The sequence below is a fragment of the Leptopilina boulardi genome, unplaced genomic scaffold, assembly GCF_019393585.1.
Source record: "Leptopilina boulardi isolate dan_hultmark-lab unplaced genomic scaffold, ZJU_Lbou_2.1 LbouV2_341, whole genome shotgun sequence".
In the NCBI taxonomy this organism is placed as follows: domain Eukaryota; kingdom Metazoa; phylum Arthropoda; class Insecta; order Hymenoptera; family Figitidae; genus Leptopilina; species Leptopilina boulardi.
In genome coordinates, this window is record NW_026137909.1 from 2,221,619 (window position 1) to 2,233,519 (window position 11,901).

An 11,901-nucleotide genomic window follows, 5' to 3' on the forward strand; every position below is an offset into this window, starting at 1 on the left:
GTCTTTTAATATTTCCTGTGTTATTTTAATTTAATTACAAAATATATTTGATTATTTGTTACATTAATTTATTTTTGCAGGCTCAGTGAATCGCAGAGATGGAGTTGGATCTCAGGTTCCAGTACGAAAAAAAAGAAAAACTATAATTGAAGAACCTGAGCCCCCCGAATCACTACTGTCTAGTAGCGATTCAGATACTGACGAATCAGAAGAGGAGCAAAGTGAAAACGAGAACTTGATACTTTCTAGTGAGGAAAATTCTGATACTGATAATTCCGAAGGTTTTGGTAACAAAGTCAATGCTCACGGCGTTACTTAGACTTTTGAAAGTCATGTGACGATTCATTCTTATAAAGAATCAAAATTCAAACCACGGCTTTACATGCAAAATGTTCAAAATGCCTCGCAAAATGCCAAAGAAATTGACTATTGGATGTTGTTCTTTCCGTCAGAGGACATTGATTTGATTCTGCAATGTACAAACGCTAACCTAAGAGATAAAAGAAAAATAATTACAAAAGGAGAATTTTACAAGACAATAGGAATTATGTATGCAATGACAGTGAACGTGTTACATTCGAGAAGAGACTATTGGTCAACGCAGGATAATTTATTTCCGGCTCCAGCGTTTGGAAAAAGATTTGGTCAAGGCTACCATCGATTTGAGGAAATTCTTAATAGCATGGCCTTCTCAATACCCGCTCATGAAAATAATGACAAGTGGAAACTTGTACGGCCATTCATCGAAATGACAGTGTCCAAATGTCGGGATGTATTTTCTCCTGGATATAAAATTACGGTCGATGAATCAATGTTTGCGTGGTATGGAAAAGGCTTACATGGCACAAAAGAAGGAGGCATGCCTGCAGTCATAAAAATTAAACGAAAACCAAAAGGCGTGGGTTGTGAATGCAAAACATTGGCAGACGTGCAAACAGGAATTATGATCGGGATTGAGATAAATGAAGGCAAGGAGGTAATGAAAGACAAATTATGGCAAAAAGAGTTTGGGGCTGGAACTGCGACAACTTTGCGATTAACGCAACCTTGGTTTGGAACAGGTAAGAATAGTTTTTTCAAAATTTTTCTTTTCAAAGCAAATAATAGCAATTTAAATTAATTTATTTATATATTTTATTTTATACAATATTATTTATATTACAAAATTACTTCTGCTAATATTATATATTTTATTGTTTCGTTTATAGAATTTTTTTCTATACCTTTTTGATTTGTCTTAAAGAGAATTTTCAAACTGTAGGTAGGATCGTAGTCGGAGACTCGTGGTTCGCTTCGGTGAAAACTGCCATTGAGCTACGGAAACAAGGCCTTTACTTTCTTGGGATCGTTAAAACGGCAACGAAAATGTATCCAATGACGGAAGCAAAAGCACGTTGTCCAAAAAAATCTGGAAAGAAAGCTGTAGCGACTGCGACAGTAAATGGCACTGATTTAACTTGTGTCGCATGGAAAGATAAAAAAGTCTTCACATTTATTGGATCTTGCGGCACAACTTTAAATGGCGAGCCAGCGAAAAAGAATCGAATAGATGCTGATGGAAATGTTGCTATAAAAATTGTCCCAAGGCCGAAAATCGTAGAAGAATATTTCGATGGAGCGCCCGCTATAGATATCCACAATCATATTCGGCAAAGCGGACTGGCCCTCGAAAACTCCTGGAGCACGCAACAGTGGCATCACAGGATGTTTGCCAGTCTTTTTGGGATTATTGAAGCTAATGCGTATTTAGCTTTCAAATTTTTTAAAAAGGAGAAGAGCTTAAAGCATTCCACTTTTGTAGAAGCTCTTTCTCAGCAACTATTTAATAATCAATGGGTAGTAGAAGAACAAGCGAAAGTTGTTGTTAACGAAGCTGATACGAGTTTAAGAGACAATCACACACTCGTCCAACTTAGCATAGGCGATGATCGTCAAAGAGTCCAAAGACGATGTAGAATTTGCAGTCGAGTTTTTAATAGAGTGCAGAAAAGTAGTTATAGGTGTTCTGGATGCGGAGATAATGCAATAATATGTTCACCGACAACCGGGCGAACATGCTTTTCGTATCACATAATTCACGGAATACCAAATTAAATAGTCTTAAAATTTTGAACGTTCAAATGAACGACGATTTTTTTGTTTCTTCTTTAATTAACTTTATTTTTTTATTTTAGTATAGTAATTTTAAGAAGTATGTAAATGCAAAAAATTTCATTCATTTGAACATTCAAAACTTTAGGAATTGATTTTAATTTATCAATTGATATAATACTTGAAAAGCTGCTTTTTTTATTTATAACTAGTTATCAAATTATTTATATCGTTTTCCGAAAATTTTATATATAATATAATTGTTTTTTAATTTTTTGATTATTAAAAGATTATAAAAAGTTAATGTTATAAACGGAATATAAAAGTTATTTAGAGTATTTTTTTCAAAATATTTATTTACCATCTCTCCTATTTCCAAATAAATCCATTCCTTTTTCTGAAAAAATTAAATTAACGGCATTAATATTTTTTTACGATTTTGCATATATAAAATTATATTTGAGGAAGATGAAGTAATCCTATTTGTTGTTTCTAATTTTTATTAAAAACTGTTGCTAGAATTTTATTTTATTCCTATTCTATAATTATTATTATATCCACAAAAATAACACTGTAACTCTATTTAATTCTAATAGTTTCTAATAGTAATAGTTCTAATGAAAAATAAATATACAATTATAATTCATTTTCTTATAGATTTTTTGCCAGGTAATAAATCAAAATCTTTTTAGTTAAATAAAAAAAATTAAGAAAAAAATTTGTTTTTTTAGTATTTTTTTTATTTTTCAAATAAAGTTTTTCAGGTCGGCAGAATCTTTCCCTTTACACATGTAGAATCAAACTAAAGTAAATTTTAATTTGAAAAACAAAAAAAAAATCAATAAATAATAAATTATTTTCAAAGAAATTATTTAAACAAATATTTTTATCAGGCCCACTCTAAAACTTATCGCAAACTATTTTTTTTTACTATTTTTATGTATGTAATAAAATTTTTTTTTAAAGTGACAAAAATTAAAAAAAAAACTGAATTTAAAAAAAAATTATTATTTTTTTATTAAAAATTGTCAAAATATTTTTTTTTTCGTTAGGATCGTTTACTAAAGTAAACTAAAGTAAAATAAAAGCAAACAAAAATAAATTTTTATTTGAAAAATAAAAAAGATTAAAAAAAAATTTTTTTCTAACAAGTTGATTTTGACTGAATTAATAATGTGAACTGAAACGCGACATAGAATCGCCCAAATGTACGTTTATATAGCATAATATGTATTTGTACAGTATAATGTATAATAATACATTATAATATATATTTAAAAAATATAACATTAAATAAAATTTAAATATTTTTATTTGAAATAAATTGCGTCCTGCCGGCAGGATGGCGGAAAATCCTGCCGGCAGGTTGGCGCAATGAGCGGAGAAGCATCCTGCCGGCAGTCGCTTGTCCAAGCGTCCTGCCGGAAGACCCTTCCAGCAGAATGGGCGCTTGGACGTTCTATCATTAGGGAACCGACATCGGACATAAGGATGAGTAGAGAACTCAATAATTTGTATAATTTTTTTGGCTGCATCATGGATAAATATGTGTAGGGCCTTAAATGTCTACCTACAACTCCAACATGCCCCTGGAATTTTTACAAAAAATATATTTGTTGCACCGCAACCTGGGAAACCCCTTTCAACTCGCATTGGCGAGTTTGTTAATAAAAAATGAGTATTAAAAATTACTCCTTGAGAATTTTCTGGAATAATTTCTCTTACAAAGCAGTCACGACATCGCCAAGTTAAATTGTTATTTTGATTTGTTGATATCCATATGTTTGCAGAAAGACAAACATGGAGTCTCGACGCTTTCGAATAAGTCCATCAATTCCTTTAAAAAAAATTGTCACACATATATGAGGTATTCCATGACAAATCGGAGACCATTTGGCTTTTGCACCTCAGATCTTTTTGAAAATTTTTTTCCTTTTAGTACTCATGAAGACTAGCTTTCGCGATTTTTTTCAAATTTTTTCATCAAGCCCTTTAGGAGATATCAATTTTTGAAAAATTACGTCACTTTTTTTTGAAATGCTTCTAATTTTGCTAAAAATTGACCAAATTGGATCAATCTTATATCAAAATTTTTGTTTTTAAACGTACTTTCCAAAAAAAATATTGAAAGTTATTTTCGAAAAAAATTTCTATTAGATTTTTGAAATTTAAGACTAAAAATTCATTTTTGAACCTGTGTGTATCGATCGATTTTTTTCAAAATTTTTTTACAAAAACTGCTCTAAATTTGACGAATTTTGAGCCTGGTCCGATAATGGGGAAACGATGGGAACTATTTTTTTCGAATTTTCAAATTTCACGTCTTTAATTATTCACGTTAAAAAGTATTTAAAATTATTCTAAGAACTATTTTACTATATATATATATATGGGACGTTTCACGTCAACCGGCCCAGAGCTCCATCCAAAATTCTAATCAACGAAAATCAACTTATTACGGCTCAAAATAATCGTCAGCTCATACTGCTTCGAATAAAAAGTGGCGAATTAAAAAATTCAAAATGGCGTCTTTACTGTACCATGTTTTGCAAATTTTTTTACTTACTCAGCAAACAAATGTATTAATTACCTTGAGAAAAAAATTGCAACTTGTTGGATAATGTGTCACTCTTATGTTTTTGGGGTCGCTGATTACGAATCTGAAGACAGATTTTAAAAATTTTCAAAATTAGCTAAAATTATAAAAGATTTATGTAGAGTAAAATTTAAAAAATATTAAATTTCTATATTAAGGGGTAGTTTTGGGGATTAAGGGTAGTATTTTGAAAAATTACTTTTATGATATTTAAGATCCTTTAAATGAAGCCTAAATTTGTATGGAAGAAAAATTTAAAACAACTAATTGAATAATGTGAAAGGGGTGGTTTATGGAGTTAAAGGTGGCGAATCCATCCAATTTTTAAATATTTTATTAGCCATTTTGGAACCACCAATCTTATTTTACAAAATCCAGATTCAAATTCGTAGTCACCGACCCCAAAATTCCTCGAGTAACAAGTTTCAAGCAAATCTGATAATTTAAAAAAAATTTTTGGTCGACATATTGGATCCACCATTTTGAATTTTAAAAATTTTTAAGAACTGACTTTAGATTCGTAATCAGCGACCCCAAAAATCCCCGAGAAACAAGTTTTAAACAAATCTGATAATTTTAAAAAAATTTTGGTCGCCATATTGGATCCACAATTTTGAATTTTAAAAATTTATTAAATCTGACTTTAGATTCGTAATCAGCGACCCCAAAAACCCCCGAGTAGCAAGTTTCAAGCGAATCTGATTAAATTTTAATAAAAATGTCCGCCATATTGGATCCGCCATCTTGAATTTTGAAAATTTTTAAAATCTGACTTTAGATTCGTAATCAGCGACCCTAAAAACCACCGAGTAACAAGTTTCAAGCAAATCTGTTAATTTTTAAAAAAATTTTGTCGCCATATTGGATCCGCCATATTGAATTTTTAAAATCTTACTTTATATTCGTAATCAGCGACCCCAAAAATCCTTGAGTAGCAAGTTTCAAGCGAATCTGATCAAATTTTAATAAAAATGTCCGCCATATTGGATCCACCATCTTGAATTTAAAAAATTTTTTAAATCTGACTTCAGATTCGTAATCAGCGAGCCCAAAAACATAAGAGTGACACATTATCCAACAAGTTGCAATTATTTTCTCAAGGAAATTAATACATTTGTTTGCTGAGTAAGTAAAAAAATTTGCAAAACACGGTACAGTAAGGACGCCATTTTGAATTTTTTAATTCGCCACTTTTTATTCGAAGCAGTATGAGCTGACGATTATTTTGAGCCGTAATAAGTTGATTTTCGTTGATTAGAATTTTGGATGGAGCTCTGGGCCGGTTGATGTGAAACGTCCCATATATATATGAATACCCGGATCAAATAACTCGACTGACGCTCGGACGAACGCTCTATTACCAGTCAAGTAGCAGTGACAGCTTGTGGGGACTCACTGCTACCCGACTACCATTAGAGCGTGCGTCCGAGCGTCGGTCGAGTTATTTGATCCGAGTATTCATATATATATATATAATTAATAATGTGTAATTATTTGACACCTAGAGATTAATTATTTTAGATTGATTAAAGCAAAAAGATATAAACAAAAAAAGTATTAAACATATGCTCAATAAAGTTTTTTCATCGAGCAGAATAGTCGGAGACTATTCATTACTCTATGATTCTGTAGTTTAAAAGGGTTGCAGCAGAAATTAAATGCTCCTAAATTTGACATGGCATAAGAACGTGGAATTGTTTTTTTACATGACACGCTATAAAGACTAATAAAATATGTTTTTAGGTGAAATTTGATTGCGAAATTTTGCACTTGTTCCCATGGTGAATATTAATCAGGAGAAACAGTGCGCAAGTATTTCGTATTCTTCTGCGCACGCTATTACTCCGTCATTTTGAAAATAATTTCTGTTTTAAAACAGGAATCTATCGTTTTTTTCAGGTTTTGATCTTCCTAGTCTGCAAATTTATTTTTTAATTCTTAATTTGTAATTAAAGATTTCATTCATATTTATTAATTATCGAGTTATCTGGTATTATTTTGGAAATCATTCATTTTAAATTGCTTAATAACTTCTACAAATAAAACAAAATTTTAGATAAATATTTAAAATATTACTTTATTATTTATTTTCTAAACTATTTTATTTTATAAAACTAACAATAATCGTTGGGTTTGAATGAGAGAAAATGATTATTGTTTGATTTCCATACAGATAATTAAAAACGTAAAATTTGAAAATTCGAAAAAAATAGTTCCCATCGTTTTCCCATTATCGGACTAGGCTCAAAATTCGTCAAATTTAGAGTAGTTTTTGTAAAAAATTTTTGAAAGAAATCGATCGATACACACAGGTTCAAAAATGAATTTTTAGTCTTAAATCTCCAAAATCGAATAGGAATTTTTTTCGAAAATAACACAGCCCCACAAAAAAAAGTGTCGTGCGCGGCAGACCAGACTAGTCATTTCCTATGTATTTTGACGCGCTGAACACGAATCCGAAGTTCGTTTTGCTCCATCACGTCAGGATTTTTTTCTAACCTCCAAAAACCTGTGGGATTTTGAGAGGTAGGCTATTTTTTTTAAAAATTGATGGATTTACTTCAAAATTGGTATCTAGGGGTTTTTTGGGTCGCTGATGACGAATCTGAAGTTAGATTTTCAAAACTAGAAATGGAAATTCTTATATACATAAGTAAGGTATTCACGTCATTTTATGGTAGCGCACACTTTTGTCCTCAAAGGATCTGTGTAATGGTTTTCTTTTCAAATTGGTGCCTCCAGGTACAATATCCCTTTTCAGCATCCAACAGTAGTCAGCCATCATATTTACATCCCATTTTCCTTGATAACGACGCTCAAATTCTTTAAGATCTTGATGGAATCGTTCTCCTTGTTCTTCACTGTAATCTCCAAAATTTTCAGGGAATTGATCCCGATGCGTGTCTAAGTAATGCAACTTTATGCTCATTAAGCATCCTAACTTACCAAAGTTTTTAATCATATCACTAACTATTAGCTCCCAATTTTCACTCTTGTGATTACCCAGAAAATTTTCGACAACTGCTTTGAAACTAAGCCTTGCGGCTTTCTCCTTTTTATTCATCTTGGTGATAAATTGCTCATATTTTAACAATTTGCGAATACGTGGTCCGTTGAAAACCTCTTCTTTTAGTTTCGCATCAGAGATTTCTGGAAACTTTTGTTCCAGGTATTTAAAACAGTTTCCTTTTTTATCTAAGGCTTTGACAAACTGTTTAATTGCTCCTAGTTTCGTGTCTAAGGGCGGAATTATCACTTTTGAAGGGTCGATATAATCCGCCACATTGGAGCCGCCATTTTAAATTTTGAAAATCTAACTTTAGATTCGTAATCAGCGACCCAAAAAACCCCTAGATACCAAGTTTGAAGTAAATCCATCAATTTTTACAAAATTCGTCCGCCATATTGGAGCCGCCATTTTGAATTTTGAAAATCTAACTTCAAATTCGTCATCAGCGACCCAAAAAACCCCTAGATACCAATTTTGAAGTAAATCCATCAATTTTTTAAAAAAATAGCCTACCTCTCAAAATCCGACAGGTTTTTGGAGGTTAGAAAAAAATCCTGACGTTATGGAGCAAAACGGACTTCGGATTCGTGTTCAGCGCGTCAAAATACATAGGAAATGACTAGTCTGGTCTGCTACGCACGACACTTTTTTTTGTGGGGCTGTGTAACTTTCAATATTTTGTTTGGAAAATACATTTAAAAACAAAAATTTTGATATAAGATTGATCCAATTTGGTCAATTTTTAGCGAAATTACAAGCATTTCAAATTTGTTCGTTATCATATTTTGAAAGTCAATGAAAAACTGAAACTTTTTTGGTATCTTGAAAATTTAATATAGATGTAATTGAAATTAGGTGTATTTTTAAAAAACTGGAAAAAGTTAATTTTTAAAAATTCATAACTAAAAAATTTGAATACTTATAAAAAAGTAGAAAAATTCGTAAACCTTTTTTTCTATAAAGATCGAAAAAAATATATTTATCGTATTTAAAATATCATAGGTAAATCTCACGTGGAATCGCCCATATACCTATATATGTATAAAATTATTTAATTTAACAATATATGTTTTAATTTAATTCCTTTATAATTAATAATTTTATACTTACATATTTTTTGTGGTTGTTCAAAAGACATAATAACTGCCCCTTAACTGCATAATTACCCAATTTTTTTTAATATTATGATTAAACAAACTCTTTTAATGCGATTTTTGAATATATCGCATCTTTGGGCAGTAAGGTGTGACATCTGGCGTCTTTTCCTAGTAAATTATCTAGGGAATTTCTTATTTTGATAAAGTAAATATTAAATTTTTTTTCTTTTTGGAAATAGAATTTATGATTTGAGATTGTCAATTTAAAATAAAGGATGAAATAATATTCTTAAAAATATTTAAAAATCGATAAAATAAATAGTATTAAAATAATTGTATGTTTCCAATGATGAGTCATAAGTCGATAAATTATCATCTCTTATGATAATATATGAAATAGTAGCTTAATTCTTTATCTTGACGTTTAGAATAAGTTTAACGTGAATTTTATTATCTTGTGTGCAATTTGGTTTGCATATATAAAGGGGTATAATTATACAGTGAGAAGCAACCATTCATATCTGTATTGAAGTAACATAAAAGCAAAAAAATAATATTTATCACATATGTTATTTAAAAACAATTTTATAAAATTATTTTACGAGTTTTTTGCTTAAAAAGTTATGACATTTTAAAATTAACATTTTTATTTATGCGTCACGGTGGTCCTCCAATAGTTTCGACTATGACTTTCTTCCGCCACTAATTTTTTTTCATTTATATCAATTATAAAAAAAATTTTAGGAGTAAAAACATGAGGGCGAATTCTCATATAAAATTTAATTTCTTTGTTGCTTTAAAAATTCATTTACTATAAATTTTTTTTTAAAAATGTATTAAAATTTTCAATGAATTTTTTCATTTGCTCAAGCGATATTAGTTCGAAGCGAAATAACTTATTTAAAAAAATTTGGTTTGTTGATTTTTGTTAATTACAAAGACCTGTACAATCTAATTAAGTGACGAGAATGTGTTCGCCTCCGAAGGGGGCTGCCGGATTTTTTAGATAATATTAATATTATATAAATATAAATAATATATAAATATACGATTTGTAAAATATTAAATATATTTAAAGAAATAATTATACCTATTATTAATTTATTGATATAAATAATCTTGTTAAAAATATAATTGTTTAAGTTAAAATGTTTAAAGTAATATACATATAGTAAGAATTCGTCAACTTACATATATATTATGTGTTATTCTATTTTTTGCAACATGTCAAAGTTGTTTCTACTTTGTACTTTTTATATAAATAAATATTATTTTACACACTCATAAAAAATATATATACATGAGAAAATATAGGATAATAATTTTTCCTCAAAATCAATGATGTAACCAAGCAAAATGTGGCTTGAAACTCCCTATAGGTAATTGCTCGCGCCATGGTCTATTTGTTTAAACTTATATATATTACAAAAACTAATTCAGGAATCATCCTGTAACTTTACAAAAAACTTCCTTGTATAGTAATTAACAAATCTCTCATGGAATTTTTTTTATTTTTAAACTTCCTCGCAGACTTTTTGTTGGCGAAGGTAAGAAAACGCCGTAAGTGACATGTCTCTATTTGAAGAGCTCCACGGAATAAGGGCGCACTCACACCTCTGGCTGCCTGCGCAGGCAGCCAGTGAGAGCCAATCAAAGAGTCAGTAGATTTAAATTTGAATTTTCTGTCTCTCTTACTCTTGTACGTTCTCTGCGTGGTGGGAGGCTGCCTGTGCAGGCAGCCAGAGGTGTGAGTGCGCCCTAACGATCTATGGCACAATTGAAAAGCTTGGTTATGAGCTTTCAAAAAATATAAAAATTTTATAAATTAATAGCTGTAAGCGAATTATTGTAACTAAAAGAATTAATAATAGTTACCAAAAGTGTAATAAATAACTATTTACATATACATACTTATTACAAATTTCATGAAAATTTACGTTTTTTGAAAGCTCATAACCAAACTTTTCAATTGTGCCATAGATCGTTATTCCGTGGAGCTCTTCATTTATTAATAAAAATAATTAAACAATTGATGATTTTCAACTTTTTCATTGCATTGTCGCCTTTTATAGAGCTAAATATACGTGTATACCAAATTACAAAACAATTCGTTAATAATTGTTGAAGATACGACAATTTATGTTTTAAAATTGAATGAAATTTGTAAATAAAAATTTAACAGTATTTTGTCCTAATTAATTAAAATATTCATTCTACAAAAAAATGTCAAAAGAAAAAAAAATGCGCCTTCTTATTTCATATAAGATAGTGGTTTTCAAAATTAAAAAATTTTAATTTTTTTCCCATTTTCGTAACATTTGACTGTCTTCAAAGTGACTAACCGAGCGCTCGTCCCCTTATTGTATGGAGGCCCTCAATTCCGTATTCTATGTACCCTAAACGGAAACATGAATTTGTCGATTCACCTGAGCCAAGTGATTCAAGCGACTTTGATTTTGAACCCCAAAAAACAATATCTTTCGCACAATGTGAACTTAATATGACTTAATAGTCTTAATACAAGATTTAGATCTTACAAAGGAAAAATCGGAGTTGTTAATATCATGCCTGAAAGAACAGAATTTTGTGACTTCTAACGTTAAAGTAACTCATTATAGAACACGGCACGAGCGTTTTTCTAAGTACTATTTAAAAACAGAAGAAGTTTGTTTTTGCCATGACATAGACGGTTTGTTCAAAGAATTTGGAGAGCCATATGATCCAACTGAATGGCATTTATTCTTCGACCCTGTAAAAAAAAGTATTGGGAGGTACCGTTTTACGCATTGGGAGTATCAACCTGCGGTATTCGCGAAATACCGCATTGGGTATCACGTTGAATGCGTAAAGCCAAGAGTCCCAATGCGGCTAATATTTTAAGCTTTAAAAAAACGAAACAACGTTACAGTAATAATAAATAAATGTAAACTGTTAAAAATAAAAGTTAAAGAGTGAAACAATACTAATAGTGAGCGGAAATATTAAGTTTCAATGAAATAAGGTGAGGTGAAATGTCAAATACGAGTCCAATGCGGTATAGAGTCGGTACACAGAGCACGCAGCATAGCGGCGCTTTCTTTTTTATCGACACCGGGTTCCTTGTATAC

The 11,901-nt window shown here is 30.3% G+C and overlaps 1 protein-coding gene across 1 annotated transcript; it reads left to right on the forward strand.

Annotated features, from left to right (window-relative positions):
* Window positions 1-224: 224 nt before the first annotated feature.
* On the forward strand, window positions 225-2,094 carry LOC127285709 (uncharacterized). The gene is made up of 2 exons (XM_051311847.1): window positions 225-1,061; window positions 1,262-2,094. The coding sequence occupies exons 1-2, from the start codon at window positions 383-385 to the stop codon at window positions 2,092-2,094; spliced, it is 1,512 nt and encodes a 503-aa protein (XP_051167804.1). The 5' UTR covers window positions 225-382.
* The last annotated feature ends 9,807 nt before the right edge of the window (window positions 2,095-11,901 follow it).